Source organism: Marmota monax, unplaced genomic scaffold, assembly GCF_021218885.2.
Source record: "Marmota monax isolate L192 unplaced genomic scaffold, Marmota_monax_Labrador192_F-V1.1 WCK01_AAM20220418_F8-fsc00109, whole genome shotgun sequence".
Taxonomy (NCBI): Eukaryota; Metazoa; Chordata; class Mammalia; order Rodentia; family Sciuridae; genus Marmota; species Marmota monax.
The window spans coordinates 6,253,635-6,279,130 of NW_026695229.1; the positions used below are offsets into that span (position 1 = coordinate 6,253,635).

Here is a 25,496-nt window from a genome sequence, read left to right on the forward strand (position 1 = left end):
ATACAGAAATGTAAATTATGGCTGTTACAAAGCTTTAAAATATACCAAAACCTGAGTAAAATATGGGAAAAGATGAATAATTAAATTGGAAGAGTGTATTCTAACTATCTGGAGCAACATTCCCAGACTGGAATAAAATGATGAGGAAGTGACAAGAGTGTGACAGTGAGAAAGGAAGGAAAGTTGTGCTAAACTCCAAGCAGGTACAAGGAGAGTCAAATTGGACAATTTACAAAACGAAGCCTAAATCCAGTTATTTGACAAACTTAACAGGCAACTATGTGTACCATGTAAAACAAGGTCTTTCTCTTCCAAATTCCTACAAAAGTTAAAATCAAACAAAATATAGTCTGTGTAGCAAAACACACACAAAAAAAGTGTCCACAAAGAAAATGTAAATAATAAAAATAAGATAACAAAAGTAAAGCCAAATATAGGACTTATTTTTTTTTCTTTAATTTTTATTGTTGGTTGTTCAAAACATTACATAGTTCTTGACAAATCATATTTCACACTTTGATTCAAGTGGGTTATGAACTCCCATTTTTACCCCGGATACAGATTACAGCATCACATCGGTTACACATCCACTGATTTACATATTGGTATACTAGTGTCTGTTGTATTCTGCTGCCTTTCCTATCCTCTACTATCCCCCATCCCCTCCCCTCCCATCTTCTCTCTCTACCCCATCTACTGTAATTCATTTCTCCCCCTTGTTTTTTTCCCCTTTCCCCTCACTTCCTCTTGTATGTAATTTTGTATAACCCTGAGGGTCTCCTTCCATTTCCATGCAATTTCCCTTCTCTTTCCTTTTCCCTCCCACCTCTCACCCCTGTTTAATGTTAATCTTCTTCTCATGCTCTTCCTCCCAACTCTGTTCTTAGTTACTCTCCTTATATCAAAGAAAACATTTGGCATTTGTTTTTTAGGGATTGGCTAGCTTCACTTAGCATAATCTGTTCTAATGCCATCCATTTCCCTGCAAATTCTATGATTTTGTCATTTTTTAATGCAGAGTAATACTCCATTGTGTATAACTGCCACATTTTTTTGATCCATTCGTCTATTGAAGGGCATCTAGGTTGGTTCCACAGTCTTGCTGTTGTGAATTGTGCTGCTATGAACATCGATGTAGCAGTGTCCCTGTAGCATGCTCTTTCTAGGTCTTTAGGGAATAGACCGAGAAGGGGAATAGCTGGGTCAAATGGTGGTTCCATTCCCAGCTTTCCAAGAAATCTCCATACTGCTTTCCAAATTGGCTGCACCAATTTGCAGTCCCACCAGCAATGTACAAGTGTACCCTTTTCCCCACATCCTCGCCAGCACTTGTTGTTGTTTGACTTCATAATGGCTGCCAATCTTACTGGAGTGAGATGGTATCTTAGGGTGGTTTTGATTTGCATTTCTCTGACTGCTAGAGATGGTGAGCATTTTTTCATGTACTTATTGATTGATTGTATGTCCTCCTCTGAGAAGTGTCTGTTCAGATCCTTGGCCCATTTGTTGATTGGGTTATTCGTTTTCTTATTGTTTAATTTTTTGAGTTCTTTGTATACTCTGGATATTAGGGCTGTATCTGAAGTGTGAGGAGTAAAGATTTGTTCCCAGGATGTAGGCTCCCTATTTACCTCTCTTATTGTTTCTTTTGCTGAGAAAAAACTTTTTAGTTTGAGTAAGTCCCATTTGTTTTTTGTTTTTTTTTAATTTTTTATTGTTGGTTGTTCAAAACATTACATAGTTCTTGACATATCATATTTCACACTTTGATTCAAGTGGGTTATGAACTCCCATTTTTACCCCATATACAGATTACAGAATCACATCAGTTACACATCCATTGTTGATTCTAGTTATTAACTCTTGTGCTATGGGTGTCCTATTGAGGAATTTGGAGCCCCACCCCACAGTATGTAGATCGTAGCCAAATTTTTCTTCTATCAGACGCCATGTCTCTGATTTGATATCAAGCTCCTTGATCCATTTTGAGTTAACTTTGGTGCATGGCGAGAGAAAGGGATTCAGTTTCATTTTGTTGCATATGGATTTCCAGTTTTCCCAGCACCATTTGTTGAAGATGCTATCCTTCCTCCATTTCATGCTTTTAGCCCCTTTATCAAATATAAGATAGTTGTAGTTTTGTGGATTGGTTTCTGTGTCCTCTATTCTGTACCATTGGTCCACCCGCCTGTTTTGGTACCAGTACCATGCTGTTTTTGTTACTATTGCTCTGTAGTATAGTTTGAGGTCTGGTATCGCTATACCGCCTGATTCACACTTCCTGCTTAGAGTTGTTTTTGCTATTCTGGGTCTTTTATTTTTCCATATGAATTTCATAATTGCTTTATCTATTTCTACAAGAAATGCCGTTGGGATTTTGATTGGCATTGCATTAAACCTATAGAGAACTTTTGGTACTATCGCCATTTTGATGATGTTAGTTCTGCCTATCCATGAACAGGGTATATTTTTCCATCTTCTAAGATCTTTTCTCTCTTTAGGGTTCTGTAGTTTTCATTGTATAAGTCTTTCGCCTCTTTTGTTGGTTGATTCCCAAGTATTTTATTTTTTTTTTGAGGATATTGTGAATGGAGTGGTTGTCCTCATTTCCATTTCAGAGGATTTGTCGCTGATATACAGGAATGCCTTTGATTTATGCGTGTTGATTTTATATCCTGCCACTTTGCTGAATTCATTTATTAGCTCTAATAGTTTCTTTATAGACCCTTTTGGGTCTGCTAGGTATAGAATCATGTCACCTGCAAATAGTGATAATTTAAGTTCTTCTTTTCCTATTTTTATGCCTTTAATTTCTTTCGTCTGTCTAATTGCTCTGGCCAGTGTTTCAAGAACTATGTTGAACAGAAGTGGTGAGAGAGGGCATCCCTGTCTTGTTCCAGATTTTAGAGGGAATGCCTTCAATTTTTCTCCATTCAGAATGATGCTAGCCTGAGGCTTAGCATAGATTGCTTTTACAATATTGAGGTATGTTCCTGTTATCCCTAGTTTTTCTAGAGTTTTGAACATAAAGGGATGCTGTACTTTGTCGAATGCTTTTTCCGCATCTATCGAGATGATCATATGGTTCTTATTTTTAAGTCTATTGATGTGGTGAATAACATTTATTGATTTCCGTATATTGAACCAGCCTTGCATCCCAGGGATGAATCCTACTTGATCATGGTGCACACTTTTTTTTATATGTTTTTGTATCCGATTTGCCAGAATTTTATTGAGGATTTTTGCATCTAGGTTCATTAGAGATATTGGTCTGTAGTTTTCTTTCTTTGAAGTGTCTTTGTCTGGTTTAGGAATCAGGGTGATGTTGGCCTCATAGAATGAATTTGGAAGTTCTCCCTCTTTTTCTATTTCCTGAAATAGCTTGAAAAGTATTGGTATTAGTTCCTCTTTAAAGGTTTTGTAAAACTCTGCTGTATACCCATCTGGTCCTGGGCTTTTCTTAGTTGGTAGTCTTTTTATGGTTTCTTCTATTTCCTCAATTGATATTGGTCTGTTTAGGTTGTCTATATCCTCCTGACTCAATCTGGGCAGATCATATGACTTAAGAAATTTATCGATGCCTTCACTATCTTCTATTTTATTGGAGTATAAGGATTCAAAATAATTTCTGATTATCTTCTGTATTTCTGAAGTGTCTGTTGTAATATTGCCTTTTTAATCCTGTATGCTAGTAATTTGAGTTCTCTCTCTTCTTCTCTTCGTTAGCATGGCTAAGGGTCTGTCGATTTTATTTATTTTTTCAAAGAAAACTTTTAGTTTTATCAATTTTTTCAATTGTTTCTTTTGTTTCGATTTCATTAATTTCAGCTCTGATTTTCATTATTTCTTGCCTTCTACTTCTTTTGCTGTTGTTTTGCTCTTCTTTTTCTAGGATTTTGAGATGAAGTATGAGATCATTTATTTGTTGGTTTTTTTCTTTTTTAAGGAATGAACTCCAAGCAATGAATTTTCCTCTTAGAACTGCTTTTAATGTGTCCCATAGATTCCGATATGTTGTGTCTGTGTTTTCATTTATCTCTAAGAATTTTTTAATTTCCTCCTTGATGTCTTCTATAACCCATTGATCATTCAGTAACCTATTGTTCATTCTCCAAGTGATGCATGATTTTTCCTTCCTTCTTTTATCATTGATTTTCAGTTTCATTCCATTATGATCAGAGAAGATGCATGGTATTATCGCTACTCCTTTATATTGTCTAAGAGTTGCCCTGTGACATAATATATGATCTATTTTTGAGAAGGATCCATGTGCTGCTGAGAAAAAAGTGTAACTGCTTGATGTTGGGTGGTATATTCTATGTATGTCGATTAAGTCTAGGTTATTAATTGTGTTATTCCGTTCTATAGTTTCCTTATTCAACTTTTGTTTGGAAGATCTGTCCAGTGGTGAGAGAGGTGTGTTGAAGTCTCCCATGATTATTGTATGGTGGTCTATTAGACTCTTGAACTTGAGAAGAGTTTGTTTGATGAACATAGCTGCACCATTGTTTGGGGCATATATATTTATGATTGTTATGTCTTGTTGGTGTATGGTTCCCTTGAGCAGTATGTAGTGTCCCTCTTTATCCCTTTTGATTAACTTTGGCTTGAAATCTATTTTATTTGATATGAGTATGGACACTCCTGCTTGTTTCCGAAGTCCATATGAGTGATATGATTTTTCCCAACCTTTCACCTTCAGTCTATGTATGTCTTTTCCTATCAAATGTGTCTCCTGTAGGCAGCATATTGTTGGGTCATGTTTTGTGATCCATTCTACTAGCCTGTGTCTCTTAATTGGTGAGTTTAAGCCATTAACATTTAGGGTTATTATTGAGATATGGGTTCTTCTTCCAGCCATATTTGTTTATTTATGTTACTAAACATGGTTTGTTTTCCTCTTTGATTATTTTCCCCCCTTTACTGTACTACCTTCCACTGTTGGTTTTCATTGTTATTTTCCATTTCCTCTTCCTGTAATGTTTTGCCGAGGATTTTTTGGAGAGATGGTTTTCCAGCTGCAAATTCTTTTAACTTTTGTTTATCGTGGAAGGTTTTAATTTCATCTTCCATCCTGAAGCTTAATTTCGCTGGATACACAATTCTTGGTTGGAACCCATTTTCTCTCAGTGTTTGAAATATGTTATTCCAGGATCTTCTAGCTTTCAGAGTCTGTGTTGAAAGATCAGCTGTTATCCTGATTGGTTTACCCCTAAATGTAATCTGCTTCCTTTCTCTTGTAGCTTTTAAAATTCTCTCCTTATTCTGTATGTTGGGCATCTTCATTATAATGTGTCTAGGTGTGGATCTCTTATGATTTTGCACATTCGGCGTCCTGTAGGCTTCTAGGATTTGGGATTCTGTCTCATTCTTCAAGTCTGGGAAATTTTCTCGTATTATTTCATTGAAGAGATTGCTCATTCCTTTGGTTTGGACCTCTATACCTTCCTGTATCCCAATGACTCTTAAGTTTGGTCTCTTTATGTTATCCCATATTTCTTGGATGTTCTGCTCATGATTTCTTAACAGTCTTGCTGAGCTGTCTATGTTCTTTTCAAGTTGAAATACTTTGTCTTCATTGTCTGATGTTCTATCTTCTAAGTGTTCTACTCTGCTGGTAGTATTCTCCATTGAGTTTTTAAGTTGGTTTATTGCCTCCTGCATTTCTAGGATTTCTGTTTGTTTGTTTTTTATAACCTCTATCTCCCTGTATAGTTGATCTTTTGCTTCTTGGATTTGTTTATGTAATTCATTGTTGAAGTGATCTTTCATTGTCTGATTTTGCTGTCTAATGTCTTCCTTGAGACTCCAGATCATCTGAAGCATGTATATCCTGAATTCTTTATCTGACATTCCATCTGCTGCAGATATTACCTCTTCTAACGTTGAGTTGACCTGCATTGCTTGTGGTCCTTTCTTTCCTTGTCTCTTCATACTGTTTGCGTTTCTTTCTGCTTGGTGAAATTGTTGTGTTATTGAATTTTCCCCCTATATATTTATATTGCTCTTGTATAGTTGCAAAGTCTCCCTTGCAGGCACGGGCAGTGGCTCTGCCCCTCCTCCAATTGGGGCAATGTGCCTACCACGCAGGCAGGCCGCTGGGCCTGTTCTGCCAGTCGGTAGCGGGTCCGCCTACCTTGCAGGCGCGTGGGGCAGCTCTGCCCCTCCGCGGGTTCCTGGGCCTGTTCTGCCGGTGGGTCGCAGGTCCGCCTACCTTGCCGGCGAGGTTGGCGGCTCTGCCCCTCCGTGAGCCGCTGGGCCTGTTCTGTTGGTGGTCACAGTTCCGCCTACCTTGCAAGCGCGGGGGGAGGGGGTGGCTCTGCCCCTCAGCAGGCCGCTGGGCCTGTTCTGCCGGTGGGTCACTGGTCCGCCTACCTTGCAGGCGCGTGGGGTGGCTCTCAAATATAGGACTTATGCTAATAGGTAGGTATAGGGTAAAATTCACATACCAAAAGGAAAATGCTTTCAGATTCAACTTATAAAAATGACATACCTAAGTAATGATTGAGGAAGTTTAAAAATAAAGGAATAAGTGTTAACATGAAGTGAAAACAATAACAGAAGAATAATTGGTGGTATATACATATGTTTTGTTTAGTATGAGATATGTGCATTTATGTAGATGTGTCTCTGTGTCTTCTATTCTGTACCACTGGTCTACATATCTGTTTTGGTGACAATATTATGCCATTTTTTGGTGTCAATACCATGCCATTTGGCTCTGTAGTACAATTTGAGGTATGGTATAGTGATACCTCCTGCTTCACTTTTCTTGCTAAGGATTACTTTGGCTATTCTGAGTCTCTATTTTTCCAAATGAATTTCATGATTGCTTTTTCTATTTCAATGAAGAATGTCATTGGGATTTTAATAGGAATTACATTAAATCTGTATAACGTTTTTGGTTACAATGGCCATTTTGACAATGTTAATTCTGCCTATCCAAGAATAAGGGAGATCTTTCCATCTTCTAAGGCCTTTTTCAATTTCTTTCTTTAGTATTCTATAGTTTTCTTTGTAGAGGTCTTTCACCTCTTTTATTATATTGATTCCTAAATTTTTTTTGAGGCTATTGTGAATGGGATAGTTTTCCTAATTTCTTTCTCTTTTCATTAGCAGGACTAAGGGTTTATCAATTTTATTCATTTTTTCAAAGAAAAAACTTTATGTTTTGTCAATTTTTTCAATTGTTTCTTTTGTTTCAATATCATGGATTTCAGCTGATTTTGATTATTTCCTGTCTTCTACTACTTTGGGTGTTGATTTGTTCTTTTTCTGTGGCTTTGAGATGTAATGATAGGTTATTTACTCATTGACTTTCTATTCTTTTAATGAATGAGCTCAATGCAATGAACTTTCCTCTTAGCACTGCCTTCATCGTATCCCAGAGATTTTGATATATTGTATTGGTGTTCTCATTTACCTCTAAGTATTTTTTTTATCTCTTCTCTGATTTCTTCTGCTATTCATTCATCATTCTATAGATATTGATTAGTCTTCAGGTGTTAGAGTAGCTTCTGCTTTTTATTCTATCATTGATTTCTAATTTCATTCCACTATGATCTGAATAGAATGCAGGGCATTTTCTCTATCTTTTTGTATTTGCTAAGAATTGCTTTGTGGCATAAGATATGGTCTATATATGGTCTAGATAAGGATCCTTGTGCTGCTGAGAAGAAAGTATTTTCACTCATTGATGGATGAGCAAATATTTAGTTCTATATTTATTTTTATAGTTTCTTTGTTTAGTTTTTATTTGAAAGATCTATCCAGTAGTGAAAGTGGTATGTTAAAATCACCCAGTATTATTGTGTTGTGGTCTATTTGATTCTTGAAATTGTTTGATGTATGTAGATGCTCCATTGTTTGGGGCATAAATATTTATAATTGTTATGTCTTGTTATACATCAACAAGACAGTATTAAATGTCCTTCTTTGTCCCTTCTGATTAACTTTGGCTTGAAGTTCACTTTATGTAAGGATAGAAACTTCTGCTTGTTTACATGATCCATGTGAGTGATATGTTTTTTTCCCATCCTTTCACCTTCAGTCTGTGGATGTCTTCACCTATGAGGTGAATCTCTTGGAGACAGATATTGTTGAGTCTTGTTGTTTTAGTCCAATTTGCTAGTCTATGTCTTTTGATTGTTGAGTTTAAACCATTAACATTCAAGGTTATTATTGAGATATTATTTGTATTCCATTCATTTTGGCTTACTTCTAGCTTTTAATTTGAATTTGTTTCTCCTTTGATTCACTATTCCTTTAGTGTTCTTTCTCCCTTTGCTGATTTTCACTTCTTTCTTTTTATTTCATCTTCATGGAATATTTTTTTGAGAATATTCTGTAGAGCAGGCTTTCTAATTATGAATTTTTTTAATGTTTGTTTATTAAGGAATATTTTTATTTCATTTTAAATCTGAAGCTTAATTTGTGTGTGTGTGTGTGTGTGTGTGTGTGTGTGTGTTGCTGGGGATCAAACCCAGGGCCTTACACATGCAAGACAAGCACTCTACCAACTGAGCCATATCCCCAGCCCTGAAGCTTAATTTTTATGGATATAGGATTTTGGGTTGTCATCCATTTTCTTTCAGTGCTTGGTGTATGTTATTCCAGGACCTCCTAGCTTTGAGAGTCTGGGTTGAGAAATCAGCTGAGATTCTAATTGGTTTACACTACCATATTATTATTAAATAAAGAGAAAAATAAAAAGAAATTTAAAAGATACATAGGAAAATGTGTTTGACATTTCTGTTTTAATGAAACATATCTTTTGTTAAATATAGGGCTTATGTGAATGAATAAACAAAACATGTTATATACATACAATGGAATACTATCAGCCTTCAAAAGGAGTGAAATTCTGACATGCACTACAACATGTATGAATCTTGAAAACACTATGTTAAGTGAAATAAGTCAAACACACAAGAATAACTATTATACAATTCCACTCATATCAGGTACCTAGAATAGACAAATTCATCAAGACAGAAAGTAAAAAACAGAGGTTACCATAGGGTTGGAGGAAAGAAGGAGAAATTATTGTTTAATGGATACATGTTTCAGTTTGGAAAGATAAAAAAAAAATTCTAGAAATGGATGTTGATGATGGTTGCAAAACTATGAGAATTTACATAATGCCACTGAACTGTATGTACACAATCTATACATTAAATATATAGAAATATAATCTCCACAATAAAACAATTTTTTAAAAAGAGCTTATAATTTCTTTTCAAGATCCTATGGAAAACTTATTTTTAAGAAATAACATTTTATACCTAAAATAAAATAAAAGGTGGCATTTCATAACAGTAAAGCTAAATTTTTAAAAACAAATTTAAACACAACCACAAAAATATAAAGTTGCCTACTGAGGATTCAAAACAATGCTCTAGACGACTATTGAGTTTAAGATAAAATAAAAACTTAAAAGTCATTGAGAGAAGTAGGGATTTTGCTCAGTGGTAAAGCACTTGCCTAGCATGTGCAAGGGCCCAAGTTCAAACCCCAGTACTTCAAAGAAAAAAAAGAATTTTTAGAAATCACTGACAATAAATATCAGCAATACTTAATAAAACATAAGATACAGAAAGGCTATATTCAAAGCTTTTGTTTTTACTAGCAAATAACATAAGATGTAAATTTCTAAATCAAGAACTTAAAGAAGTAACAAGAAAAGTAATTAAAGTGGAAAATTATTTCAAAAATTATTTGAAAATAATGAATTAAAATCTGGTATGAATTAGAAAATACTATAAGAAATAATGTTTGTAAAAGAAAAATCAATCTAAGAAAAATGTTAAATAAAACCAAGAAATGAAAAGTAAGATGTTACAGATTCAGGACAATTTTAAAGAATAAAATAAAAATAAATACATATATAAATGTTTGAGATCAATGTTAGAAAACCTGGAAGAAATGGATAACTTTTCAAAGATATAGTATGTAAATGATTTTTAAAAACAACTCTTGGGAAATGTAAAAAATTGAATAAATCTGTAGTGATGAAATAAGTAACAAACACATCAACAAGTTACTTCTCCAGTCTCAGATATCTTTATGATCTATTCCAGATATAGGAAAAAAGTGAAAGTTGTATGTTTCATCTCATGAAGCTATCATAATTTTGCTAATAAAACCAAACAAAAAGCAACAGCCATTGACACAACCTCAGGTACATCCCTGCCATGATCTTAAATTTAAAAAAAAAAAAAAGACTGAATGCAACAACTTGGGGAAATCTTAAGGAATGTTAAGGAATTGTGCTGGAGTGAAAAAAGCCAATCTCAGAGGATTACATATTATATGATTCCTTTTATATAATATTCTTGAAATGATAAAATCACAGAAATGAAGAACAGATTAGTAATTGGCTGGGTCAGGAGTGAGAAGGAGATGAATATAATTACAAAAGGAAAATGTGAAGGATCCGTGTATTAATGAAATTTCTGTATCTTGAATGTGGAAGTGGATACATGAATTTGCACAGGTGATAAAATTGAAAAGAACTAAATACACACAATTACACATAAAAGTAGGGAACTTGGGAATTTAAAAAAAAAAAACTATGGGCAAAACTCACTTTACTTCTAAAAAACACTTACTTAAAAATGAAATGTTTGGAATTGGTGATGTGCTCAGTGGTGAAATGAATGGTTAACACCCAAGGCCCTATATTTGATCCCTACCACTAAAAAAAGAAATGTTAAATTAGACATGTATTTAAAGAATGACCCACCACAATTAAATAGATTTTCTCCCAAAGATGTAAGGGACATTTACTATTAGTAAATCTGTGATCACTAGTATCTTTTTTTAAAAAGTATTTTTTAGTTATAGATGGACACAATACCTTTATTTTATTTATTCATTTATTTTTATGTGGTGCTGAGGCTTGAACTCTGTGCCCCACATGTGCTGACAAGCGCTCTACCACTGAGCCACAAGGCCAGCCCTGATCACTGGTATCTTAACCAATAGTTTATAAGCTATTAAAGAATTTCAATTGATAATTTTAAGAAATGTTAAAACAGTACTTAATAAAAATCAAATACATATTTATGTATTTTTTAATTAAGATTTTTTTAGTTATATATGGACACAATACATTTATTTTATTTATTTATCTTTATGTAGTGCTGAGGATGGAACCCAGTGCCTCACGTATGCCAGGCGAGCACTTTACCACTCAGCCACAATCCCAGTCCTCATATTTATATTTTAAAAATAAAAAAGCATTCAAATAAAAAGGCAATTCCAAAATATGAGATGTTCTCACCACTATTACAAGAAAAGAGTTAAAAATTTAAAAGTCCTTATGAAGGAGACAAAATTATCATTTGCAAATGAAAATCAAAGAGGATGTACTTAAAACATGGGATGTAGCAGTTTATGGGGCTTAGTAAAAAAGCCATCCCACTATGAATGTGTGTTAGCTTTGTATTACTGTGACAAAATACCTGAAATGATCAATTTATAAATAGGAAAGATTTATTTTGACTCACAGTTTCAGAAGTGTCACCCATGGTCACTTGACCCTGTTGCTTTGGGCCAGTGGCAGCACATCATGACATGAGTGCATGGAAGAGAAGGCCCATTGACCTCATGGTAACCAGAAAACAAGAAGACAGACCAGAAGAGACTGAGGTCTCAACATCCCCTTCAAGGTCATCTCCCTAATAATCTAACATTCTTCCACTAATCTCTACTTCCTAAAGGTTTACCACCACCCAACAGCACCATCAACTGGGAACCAAACCTTCAATACACAGGCCTCTGGGGAATATTTAAAAATGCAAAATTTAATAGAATGCGAATGTGTTTTCATGATCTAAAAAAGACTTTCTTAAAACAATAGACATCATCATATTTTGCAACTGGACCTTCATTGTTTTCCCGCTTCTTATTTAACATTGTTTTGGAAGTTCTCACCAACATTACAAAAAAGGAGATGAAAATTAAGAAGCCCTTGTAAAGGAGTCAGAATCATCATTATCTGCAAGTGAAAATCAAAGGGAATATACTTGAAAAGTAGCTTACTTGATAGTAGCACTTAATATTAAGCAAAGTTGACACAATGACTATATAAAAAAATGAGTTTTCACCAAAAACTTTTGGCTTTGGGAGATTCTAAACAAAATCTCAATTGAACTACTTTGGAACTTAATAAAAATTAATATAAGTTCATCTGGAAAAATTTAAATAATTAGACAGGAATACTTTTAAAATCTTGAAAAAGAGGAAGAGGAAGCTTACCCTACAGACATTGGTTGGAATAATGTGATGCCAGTGAAAAATTCACAGATCATTGGAACAGAAAAAAATATTCCTGAAACAGACAGTAGTATTAAAAAAAAAAACTTATATGTAGTAAAATAATAGGGAATAGATGATTTGGGGAAATGGGCTCTTTGAGAAAATTATAAAATTAAAATCTCACATAATACCAAATAAGTTTAAGAAAGATGAAAGATTTGATATTAACAATTAACTCAAATTTTTAAAAAGCAAGAATAATGCATTTAAACATTTACCTCTCCTCCAGAGAGCAATGACTTACATATTTTAATGCATGGGAATATAGAAATTTTTGTGTATTAGAAAACAAAGCAAATGTGAAAGCTAAGTGGAATTAAGCACACATTTAAATAAATAAGAAAACTTTAACATCCCATTACCAAGAGCAAAAAGGGAACAGACATATCAGTCAGACTTTCTCTAATGAAGATGACCAAAATATAGGTGTGAAACATTTTCTTCTATCAATTCCATGGTAAATTCTAATTCATGATTATTTACCATTTAACTTTCTTAAGAGTTCTTTCAAAATTACTCAGCAGTTGTGAGAATATTATAAAAACATGATAAATGTACTTATGGTAAGAGGATATATCTGTACTGCTATCACAAAGATAGTTTCTTAATATAGATCAATAACCTTAAATATTTTTCTAACTTTTAGCTCAATAATCAATTCAATTTTTTAGTAATTACACTAGAAAATTACCACATATTCATAAATATAAAGAAACCTCTTTAATTTATAAACTTCTATGTATTTATTTAAATAATAAAGTCTACTTTTAATAGTTATTAATTTAGCTTTTACTTGTATGTTTAAAATTTTATGTTATCTAAACATGTTGATATGTTTGGAGCTTTTTCAACTCACATTTTTTGTCTTTTTCAAATTCTTTACTTGTATTTTTGACATCATTAACATCACTTTTTTAAAAATCCCTCCAATAGTGATTTTATTAAGTTAGTTACTTTATAAAACGTTGCAGGGGTCATAATTGTTAACAGTTTTATCAAACTGGTTAACTGGTGCACTTTGCACCAGTGTTTTATATAACATTACATTTTTCCCCATATTTTTTATTGGTGCATTTAGTTGTACATAATGATGAGATTTGTTGTTACATATTCATAGATGCACACAATATAACAATATAATTTGGTCAATATTATTCCCAGTCTTTCTTAGGATAATGGTTTTTTGAAGCTTTCCAGTTAGACATGTAGCCTTCTCCAAATCTGTATGAGATGCTATCTTGGCAAATTTTATTGCAAGTTACAAATATTGATATATATATTAGAAGAGTTATTATTTACCTTTGTCCTGAGGTGGAGATTTTTTTTAATCTTCATAACAAAACAATTTCCTGGATAAGTTTTTATAGAACTCTTTAAAAGGCTATTTATAATGACAGCTAATACTTGATATTTATAACTTCATACTTGCCAGATGACTTTCTAAATTTGTGTAAAATTTCTTTGCCTACTTTTGTTAGGTGACATCCCAAAATATCTATAATTAGCATTGATTGAGGTCAGATAAGGTTCATCTGTCTTCACCAAACATTATATCTTGTTCAAAAGAGAGTAATTCAGAGATAGTCCTATAGAACAAAAGATATTTTTTAAAAAAAATTATAATAACTATCTCTTTTAAGAGAGGCAATTTTTAAAGAATAACTTTTACCATATATAGGAACATATATAGGTATCATATATACCACAAGGATTTAGGAACAAGAGTGTTGAAGCATTATTTTAAAACAGTTTTTTTAAAAAGTCAAATATCCATAAATTGAAGTTACTGAAATAAATTATTAATTGTTATACATCCATTGCACTTACTACCATAAACTCATTAAAATTTTGTGTTAGAAGGATATTTAATAATTTAGGGAAATGATCATGAAATAATAATTGAAAAAAAAAATTCTTATAACAAAATTGTGCCTTCAGTTGTGGAGAAAATATATAGAGATTTGCATATGTGCATGGGAAAGAATAGGGGGAAATCACCAAAATAATTCGGTGATTACTTTTAGGTTGTGACATTAGGGATGATTTGGGTTATCTTCATTCAGGTAATGAGCAAATGCATAATGCTCCTGTCCCATCTAGCTAGATGAGTTTGGAGTAGACTTTTTAAAAGGTGGTGGTGGGGGTGGGGGACAGAAATAAGCATGATTCCTGAGGCCTGTAACGTTTCCTTACCTTACCAACTCCAATTGACCTGCTCTCACAGTATGCTTTGCTTCACCTGTCTGTCTGCAGTCTTTTTTTGTGGACCACAACAGTCGAGCTACCACTTTCATTGACCCCCGAATCCCTCTTCAGAACGGTCGTCTTCCCAATCATCTGACTCATCGACAGCACCTCCAGAGGCTCCGAAGTTACAGCGCTGGAGAGGTAAGGATCCCCATATCACCAGCACCGCCCCAGTCCTACTGCACACCAGTCACAGTCTCTAATCTTCTAGTGAGGCCAGAACTATTTCTTAGTGACCAGGATCTATGGTTGTCTGCTCCATGGAAATGAAGTCATGTGTATACTATGCTCTAGAAAAATGAATGACCACTGTGGTGTACCCACTTATCTCTCTACATTTGTCTTCAGATTGCCTTCCTTCTGCCTTCCTATTTGTCCAAATCACCACTACTAAAAATTGATGTAGTTTAAAGGAAACTGAAAATGCAGTCCGGAGATCCCACACTTCTGCCTGGAGCTGCCCCTGCAGAGGCCTGCCAATCACCTGTGAATAGTGAGGAGACTATGGAATTGCTATGCAGTGTATGACTGGCTTTAAATGTCTACCTCCATACCTCCACTTAAGATCCTGGAGAAGACTTCAGGAAAATGTATACATTGACTAAAAATTGGGGGAAATTAGCCAGGCCCCAGGAATACTCTATTCCCATCCTACCATAGCTGTTCCCTGGTTTTATATCTTCTGTCACTAGCTATAGTTACCTTCAGCTGGACCATGAAGGGCTGTCATCTCTCTCACTTTCATTGCCTTTCTGACTTAGTCTCTATATCCCCTCTCCCTCCTTTTCCCCTGTTCTTAAGGCAAAAACTCAAAATACAGCTCTTTTGTACTTCCAATAAGTTCCTGATAGTATTATGAGCAAATCATTATTTTTTAATTCCCCCCAAATCTGGGCCCTCTTTCCACAGAAACCACCAGGATCTCAGAAGATAGGGGATCTGAGAACAATTTCCCATAAAATAGCTTGTAGAATTGGATTACAATGAAGTAGGGGAAAAGGGTGTAGGGAAGAAAGGAATATGTATTTCTTCCCCACAGAAAGTGTTTCCAGAGAGGGCCGGAGGAAAAACTGGGAAGATTGCAATCTGCCTGGCAGCCATTCCCTCCAGATAGCAAACCCAAGTCTCAAGGGAGGAAGGAGCCTGTCACTGATGTATGGAACTGATGATTTACTACTTTCTCAGGAGTATTCCTCTGTGTAGTCTGAGAGATGTAACTGTTTCCACACAAGGGCACTTATGACTTAATGCCAAAATGGGCGACAAAACGAATTTGTCTTTCATGGGTTCATCTTAGGTGCTATTGTTTTAAAATCCTGCTGAAGCATGTTATATCTTTCCTTCTGTATATACATGTGTGTGTGGCCATGCAGAGAGGAGTATTATACATCCCTGAGCATTGTGTGGGTACCAGGCCCCCCTCTAGGTGAAGATGTTATTATAGACTAGAGAAAGCAATGCCCCAATGTCCCAACTCATTATGCATAGTTCTCCTCCATGCTGGCACTTTTATAACACTTCAGAAAGAAACTGTGTTTTAGTCATCTTGTACTTCAGAAAGTACTTCTAGAAATTATACAAGAATAAATTCTAAATTCCACATCAATTCAAAATATGCTATTTTACTTTATTTTAAATGTCCAAGCTCCTTAATATCATTGAGGAAATTTCAGTATTAATATAACTATAAGTTATAAGGAAGCTACGCACCAGAGACATGTTTATTGCCAATAAAACAAAAACATCAATTACCTACTTTATAAAATTCATACACCTTTGAAGATATAGATCTCTTCCAATTATAAGAAATTCACCTGAAAATATAAATATTAAAAACTTTTCTAATAAAAAGAACAAGATTGAGACCAGGGGTACAACTTGCATACCTGTTAAATAGCCCAAATATAGTTTATTCAATATCAAAATTCACAGCAAAGTGCCATCTGTATCTGTCAAGAACTAGCTGAAAGATGATTAGGTTGTGAGAGTCTTAACCTAATCAGTGAATTAATCCCCTGATAGGGATTAACTGAGTGGAACTGAAGGTGTCTAGGGTGTGGCTGGAGGAAGTGAGCACTGGGGGAAGTGGCTCTGAGGTATATATTTTGTATCTGGAGATTAGAGTCTCTCTCTTTCTTTACTTCCTTATCATCATGTGAGTTGCTTCCCACCACCACACTCTTCTGCCTTGATGTTCTGCCTCATCTCAAGTCCCAAGGAATGAAGCTAACTGTTTATGGACTAAGGTCTCTGAAACTGTAATCCCTCAAATAAACTTTTCCTCCCCTAAAATTGTTCTGTTCAGATCTTTTAGTTACATCGGTGAAAAAGATGATTAAAACACAACCTCTCTCTGTTATTTTTTTTAGTTTCCTATGTGCCAGTTTGAAGCTACCTGAAGAAAGAGCAAGACAGAGGGTGGGATAAGGTTGAAAATTGGATGTACAGAGTCAGTACATCCAATTTTGGGAGTGGATACATTAGGAAGTACACAGATGGCTGATGCACATTAATGTTCTCTCATTGTCATGCATTAGTCTTTCAGCTTGCCTGTAATCCCAGTGGTTCAAGAGGCTGAGGCAGGAGGAGTACAAGTTCAAGGCCAGCCTCAGAAACTTAGCAAGGTTCTAAGCAACTTAGCAAGACCCAGTCTCAAAATAAAAAAGGGCTAGGGATGTGGCTCAGAGGGTAAATGCCCCTGGTAGAGGTTGGGAGAGGCTCTCCTAATAACTTCCAAATGGAATTGGACATAGATAAATACAAAGAGTATAAAGAGCTATGAATATCAGGTCTCATCTCCCCATCAGTAAAGAAATCACTGAAGGTTAACAAATTTTTCTTATTTTTACTATAATTAGCAATATCAATTAACATTAATAAGGAAGGATAAGCAGAACACATCATTTTCACTTCTTTTACTACTTTATCTTGGTTGGGTTAGAAAATCACTAGTCAGAAAATTTCTGGAAGTTATACACAGAAAAACTCAACAAAGATTGCTTAAAGAAAATTCAAGGGTCTGGAAGGAGGGAGAAACATTTAACTGTGAAACAGAAATCATCTTTAGTTATTCTTTGCCATGAGTTTCTTGGACATCAAAAGTCATTTCACTGGCTCAGCTGATATGGAGATGTCATTCAAGGTGCCTGCCTGTAGGGAAAATAATTTCTACATTACTTTCTAAAATTAGTAAATGCCCTCTTAATCCTTTATAATCTACACTTAATTATAAGTTTTCTTGGAAATTTATAAAATTCATACACCTTTGAATATAAACTTTCTTAATTATAAAAAATATGTACTGGATACAGAAAACTTTAAAGAACTTGGAAGAACATTTTAAAAATGAGCATAATTCCCCATCTGGAATCACTCCTTGGTGCACATAGAAGGAAAAGCTTTGATCATACTGTCTACGGTTCCGAATCCTACTGTACCTTTACAGTGTACCTTTTAGATAACTTCCATGTCATTAAAATTCTTCCATGAATTCTACTATGGTTCTACTATCATTTAACTCAAAATTTTGTACATTATGTTTGTTGTCACTTTTGACAGTATAGAAATACTGAACAACTCAAACGTAGATCTCTCTTTTGTTTTCTTAATTCTGAAAACTTTGTTAACAAACAAAAAAACTAAAGATGGTGCTCATTCATTATTTTGGCCTTTCCTCATTATTTTGGTTGATTTTTTTTTTAAATTTAGGTCTCCAGTGTTCTCAGAGAAGCATTAACTGATTGTTAACCCAATAAGTCTAAATTCTGTAATTTTTAATCATGACTTTTAAAAAATACCAATATACACTTGCAAATTGCAATGCTGAAGAGAAGCTTGTTTACTAGCCACTGAAAACTATTTTCTTAGGATATATCTTCTGTTTTGCCTGGGGAGTTCAATGTTTGCAGTTTTCACATTTACAACTATGATTAAAGCTGTCAACATCAAAAGAAAAAAAAATACTAAAAGTAAGCCCCAACTGCACCGAGTTTTCATTAGTCATAGAATAATCAATCATAATGTGTCTGGGGAAAGGCGGATCACCAGGGCACCTGGAGCCCTTCTCTCCTGCGCTGCTTCCTCCTCCTCCTCCTCTTCTTTCTTCTTCTCCTCTCTTTCTCGCTCTCTCTCTCTCTCTCTCTCTCTCTCTCTCACACACACACACACACACACACACACACACACATCTCAGAAACTCAGACCAAAAGGTTCAAATGCCAGGAAATTTCAAACATGTAATTTTAGTTTTAAGTGGAAAATCCAGGCTTTCATCATTTGCAAGAGTTAGAAAAGCAATGTTAGCATCAAGTTTCCAGTGAGATTCAAATCAGTCATTCAGGATGGATTGTTTGATACCACTTCAGGACTGTACAGATCCTAACACATTCTACCTCAATCTTAGAATCTCAGAATTTTCTTTTTTTTTTTTAAGAGAGAGAGAGAGAGAACTTTTTTAATATTTTATTTTTTAGTTTTTGGCAGACACAACATCTTTGCTTGTATGTGGTGCTGAGGATCGAACCCAGGCCGCACGCAATACAGGCGAGCGTGCTACTGCTTGAGCCACATCCCCAGCCTTCAGAATTTTCTTCATCCCTGCCTGAAACTGTCTTCCTCTCTGTCAATTCCATGGCCTCTGGTTGGAGAAGAATGTTTCTGTCTAATCATCTCATCTTCTGATTCTATTCTCTGAGTTTTGCAATACCAACCCTTGGCAGATGGTTCTATGGCTCAGGGAACCTACAAGTTCTATCTGCCCCCAGTGTTGTTTCTTCTAACTCTCTCATAGTTGGCTTGATGCATATTTGCCAGTTAGCCATCTGCCTTAGGGTAGCTGGATTTTATCTGGATTCTGAATTCTCCAATCTGGCTTAGTTTTGCCAGTTAGCAAGTAAACTCAGAAGTAGGTGCCATTTTTCCCATAAAATGAGAGCCTCAGCAATTCTGGAGGCTGAGGCAGGAGGATTATAAGTTTGTGTTTGAGATTAGCCTCAGCAACTTAATGAGACCTTGCCTAAAAACACAAATTAAAAAGATCTGTAGGGCCTAGCACAATGGTACATGCCTGAAATCCCAGCAGCTTGGGAGGCTGAGGCAGGAGGATCACAAGTTCAAAGACAGCCTCAGCAAAAACAAGGTGCTAAGCAGCTCAGTGAGACCCTGTCTGTAAATAAAATACAAAATAGGGCTGGAGATGTGGCTTAGTGCCCGAGTGCCCCTGAGTTCAATCCCTGGTACCAAAAAAAAAAAAAAAAAAAAACTGGGAGCATAGCTCAGTGGTAGAACACCCCTGAGTTAAACCCTCAGCACCAAAAAAATGAAGCCCTGCAACACACAAATTTCCTTTAAAGCCAGGAATAGAAGGAGCCCTCCCTGTTTCAAAGGCCATTTCATGGGCTGGGGATGTGGCTCAGTGGTGGAGTGTTTGCCTGGCATTCGTAAAACCTTAGGTTTGATCATTCACACACACACATACACACACACACACACACACACACACAATCCCAATTCTTTTTAGGGTGACCCACTAACAGTTATGCATCTTTACTTGGAGTTTAACAGCAAGGAGCTTCTGAGTTCTCAAAGCTTGATATCAGATTTAACTGTTTCCCCAATTTCTCTCTGTAGATCATCACTTAGGTAATATTCAGTTGAGTGGTCTTTGAGAACTCTGTCTTTACAGCATCAGAAATGTTTTAAACACATAAAGATGAACTCTTATAATTTCCTCCAGGGAAAAGAAACATATCATTTCAGTTCCAGAAAACATTTACAAAAAAAAATAAATGTGGAACTCTATACTGCATACTTTATTAATATCACTTTGTATTGTAACCATTTAATTGAAACTATAAAGTGCTGCTTCAGAAGTATCAGCTTCCAAGTCTCAGTTTCTGGCTACCCTAGCTGAACAGAGCTGAGTGCTAATGGCATCAAGGTGAGAAGTCCACCAAAGTGACTAGAATCTATTTCCTAGTCCCTCAATTAAGCCCTAGGCAATGAGAGAAAAGGATAAATCTGCATCCTTACCACTTCCAGAAGAGAAGAAAAGGCTGGTAGTTCAAATCTGCAGACAAAGGATGTTTTGTTGTTGTTGTTGTTGTTGTTTTGTCAGTGTGGATTGTGGAAGTAGGATCTAAAAAAAAAAAAACAGCGATTAGCATGTCTTTAATTATCCTACATTAAAATTGGCAATATCACACATGACCAGTCCTAAGTGACCATTTGGAATTGACCTGATCTTTGTAGACTAGGATCTCATCATCTCTCCTAAATTAACTGTGAATGAATTTTGTATTTTTTTCTTTTTCACATTTTTAATTGATGCTTTATAGTTGTGTATAATGATAGAATTGCTATAACATATTTGTACATGCACGCAATATATTGGCTAATATAACTTAGCCAATATCACTCCCCAGCACTTACCCCTCCTTCTGCACCTCCCACCTCCTGATTCCTTTCCCCTACTGATTTCCCTTTGTTTTCGTGAGATCCCCACCCTCCCTCCAACTTCCTTTTACTTTTCCCTCTCTAGCTTCCATATATGAGAGAAAAAACACAATACTTGACCTTCTGAGTATATCTTATTTTGCTTAACATAATGGTCTCTGGTTCCATCCATTTCCTTAAAATGACATAATTTCATTTTCAAGGCTGAATAAAACTTCATTGTGTATATATTCCACATTTTCTTTATCCATTCACCCATTGATGGACACCTAGGCTGGTTCCATAGTTTGGCTACTGTGAAATGTGCTGCTATAAACCTGGGCATGTATGTATCTTTAATTCTTTAGGATAAATACTGAGGAGTAATATAGCTGGGTCATATGGTGGTTTCATGCCTGGTCTTTTGAGAAACCTCCATATTGATTTCCATAGTGATTGTACTAATTTACAATCCCACCAACAACGTAAAAGTGTTCCTTTCTCTCCACATCCTCTCCAGCATTTAGTATGATTTGTATGCTTGATGACTGCCACTCTGACAGTGTAAAATGAAATCTCAGTGTAGTTTATTTTTTAAGTGTAGTTTTTATTAGCATTTCCCAAATTACTAATGATGTTGAATATTTTTTATATATTTGTTGGCCACTTATATTTCTTCTTTTGAGAAGATCTGTGTAATTCATTTGCCTATTTTTAATTGGGTTATTTTTTTTGGTGTAAGGTTTTTTATCTCTTTACATAGATATTAAATATCTAGATATTAAAGAGTAGAAAACAAAGATTTTTCTCCAATTTTATGGGTTCTATCTTCACATTTCTAATTGTTACCTTTTCTATGCAGAAGATTTTTAATTTGATGCTCTCTCATTTATTAACTCTTGGCATTATTTCCTGAGCTTTAGGGGTCCTTTGAGAAAGTCGTTGCCTGTGCCTATAAGCTGGAGTGTTGACTCTACATTTTCTTCTAGAAATTGCAAAACTTTTCTGGTCTAATTCCTACATCTTCGATCCATTTTGAGTTGATTTTTGTGCAGGGTGAGAGATAACAGTCTAGTTTTATTCTTCCACACATGGATAACCAGTTTTCCCAGCACCATCCCAGACTGGCTTTTCTCCAATGTAGGATTTTGGAAACTTTGTGAAGGATCAGATGACTATAGATGTGTGAGTTTGTCTCTGTTTTCTATTCTATACCATTGGTCTATATGTCTATTTTTATGCCAGTACCATGCAGTTTTTGCTATGGTAGCTCTGTAGTATAATTTGAAATCAGGTATTGTGATGCCTTCAGCATTGCTTTTTTGGCTTAAAATTGTTTTTTCCAAAAACAATTTCTGCATCTTTTGTTCTTCCAAATGAATTTTAGGACTGCTTTTTCTAGTTCTGTGAAGAATGTCATTGCTATATTTTTTATCATATTAGAGGTTATCTTTTTAATTTTATTATTAATTTGTTCTAATTAGTCATATATGACAGTAGAATGCATTTTGACATACTGATCATTGGTATTTTGATGGGGATTGTATTGAATCTGTATATTGCTCTTGGTTGAATCACCATTTTAACAATAGTAATTCAACCTATCCATGAATATGGGAGGTCTTTCCATCTACTTGTGTCTTTTTCAGTGTTCTCTAGTTTTCATTGTAAAGGTCTTTCACCTACTTGGTTAAATTTATTCCTAGGTTTGTTTGTTTATTGGCTGAGGCTATTGTGAATAGAATTGTTTCCCTGATTTCTTTCTCAGAAGATTCATTGTTGGTATATAGGAAAGCTATTGATTTTTTATGTTGATTTTAGAATCTGCTACTTAGCCAAGTTGGTTTATTAGCTCTAGAAGTTTTTTGGTGAAGTTTTTTTGAAACTTCTAGGTAAAAGATCTTATCAGCACTGATAATTAACTTCTTCCTTTCCTATTTTTATTCCTTTTTATTTACTTCTCTTTCTTAATTGCTATGGCTAGAATTTCTTGCACTATATTAAATAGGAGTGATGAGAGTGGGCATCTGTTATGGTTTGGAAGTGAAGTGTCCCCCAAAAGCTCACATGTGAGACAAGGCAAGAAAGTCTGGGGAAGAAATTATTTAGTTGTGAAAGTCTTAACAACTCAATTAGTGAATTAATCCCCCATGAGATTAACTGATTGGTAACTGTAGGAGGTGGGGGATTTGGAGGTTTGGCTTTGGGGTATATATTTATATTTGGAATTGATTTGTTCTTTTTCAAGGGCTTTGAAAAGCATCATTAGGTTGTTGGAATCTTTCTGATTTTGTCATGTAGGCACTCATAACTGTAAACTTTCCTCTTGGAACTGCCTCCATCGAGTCCCAGGGGTTTTGGTATGTTGTATCACTATTCTCATTTGAGTCTCAATTTCTTTATTTATTTCTCCCTTGATTTCTTCTATCATCCATTCATCATAATCTTCATGTGTTTATATAGTTCTGTAGGATTTTGTCATGTTGATTTCTAATTTCATTCCTTTATTATCTGATAAGATGCAAGGAATTATATCAGTTTTTATATATACGTGTTCTCTAGGATTTATATGGTTATACGTGTTCTCTAAGAGTTATATGGTTATTTTGGAGAATGTTCCATGAGTCACTGAGAAGTGTATTGAACTACTGCTAAATGAAATAGTCTATAGATTGTGATGTTCTCTCTCAAAAGCTTGTGTACCTCCACAATGGTTTATTTTGGTGCCCACATGGCCTCTTTCTTGGCTTTTCTGTGCTCATTTCCTGCAACTTTCCTCAGTAGACATTTCATAGCACTCGCATTTCTTAATCCTGGGGGGGTCTCCACTGCAGCTTCAGTTTCCTCCTCACATCTCCAAGTATCATCCTTTCAGAGGCAGCCCACAGGGACTCTGAAACTGCTGCACTTTGCCTGGCCTCCCAGGCCTTTCTTTGAGATCTTAGTGGAAACCTCCATGACTCCCTAACTACAGCATCCTACATTCCTACAGAACCAGCACTCCATAGTTGCTGCCAAGCCCTGTCACTATCTTGAGCAGTAGCCAAGTCTCTAAGCATCTGGATGACAGAGCATAGTAAAACAACTTCCTAGGACCCCCTGTGCAAGCAGAGTGCCCCACTGGTCTCTACTCAAAATAATTTTTCTTTTACACTGTTGAGGCTGAGATGGGTGTGTCTTACCAATTCTTGAGATACTCTCAAGTCATCTGTCCTATTGTTTTGGGTAAAGTAGTTAGTTCCTTTAGTGGTTATAAGTTTTTTAACAACCACACCTTCCATAGCACCAGTTTTACTCACAATTTTCTGGTCAAACAGCAATTAAATCTTTCTGCTTTGCTTTCTGCTCCTGATGATCATAGTAAACTTGGCTAAAAACTGCCTGCAATATTCATGACACTGCCTGAACACTTTACGCCTAGAAATTTCTTCTGCCAGATTAAGAAGTTCATCACCTTTAAACTCAGACTCATAGGCTCCTCAAAAGACTAGGCATGGAACCACCATATGACCTAGCTATACCACTTTCTCAGTATTTACCCTGAATAATAAAAGTCATCCAATTATAATGATACATGCATACTCATGTTTATAGCAGCACAATTCATAATAGCCAAACTATGGAACCACCCTAGATGTCCATCAGTGGATGAATAGATAAAGAAAATGTGGTATATATAAACAATGGAGTTTTACTCAGCCATTAAAAAATGAAATTATGTTATTTTAAGGAAAATAGATGGAAGTAGAGACCATCATGTTAAGCAAAATAAGTCAGTTAGAAGGTTAAGGGTTGCATGCTGTCTGTCACATGTGAAAGCTAGAGAGGAAAAAGGAAAACAAAGGTGGGGGTAGATCTCCTAAAACTCAAAGGGAGATCAGTAAAGGAAAGGGACCTAGGGGTGGGAGGCAGAAAGGGAGAAGGGGTGATATTGGGCCAATTATATTGTTACATTGTGCACATGTACAAATATGTAACAATAAATTCTGTACAACTATAAAGCACCAATAAAAAATGAAGAAAGCAAAAAACTTAATTCAGCCTCACAGAAAGTCTCAGGACATGGAGAAAAAGCAGATAACTTCTTAACCTGAACATAACATGAATGGCCTCTAGTCCAATTTCTTATAGTGTCCTTCTTTTCCTCTGAACCTCATGAGCCCAGTTTTTACTGTCCACATTCCCATCAAAATTCTAGTTTTCTGAGCTCCCACTGAAACTTCCCATAAAGGTCCACCTTCAATATTCTAAAGCTTTTCCAGTTTGCATTGTTTCCAATTTGCACAGTTTCCAAAATTCCTCCCACAAGTTCCAAAAAGCTCCAATAGCTTCTGAACCACAAGGTCATGTTAGTCACAGTAACAACCCCACTTCTTGGTACCAATTTCTATTTTAGTCAGCTTTTCGCTGCTGTAATCAAAAGACCTTACAAGAAAAATTAGAGGAAAAAACATTACTTTTGGAGCTCACATTTCAGAGGTCTAAGTTCACAGAGG

At 35.3% G+C, this 25,496-nt stretch overlaps 1 protein-coding gene across 7 annotated transcripts in view; it reads left to right on the top strand.

The window, feature by feature from the left end:
* Positions 1–25,496, top strand: part of Hecw1 (HECT, C2 and WW domain containing E3 ubiquitin protein ligase 1) — a 417,595-nt gene that overhangs the window by 316,766 nt on the left and 75,333 nt on the right. For all 7 annotated transcript variants that reach the window (XM_058576839.1, XM_058576837.1, XM_058576840.1 and 4 more), the window contains one exon: positions 14,575–14,709. In XM_058576839.1, coding sequence (XP_058432822.1) covers positions 14,575–14,709 — 135 coding nt within the window. The remainder of the gene's footprint in view (positions 1–14,574; positions 14,710–25,496) is intronic.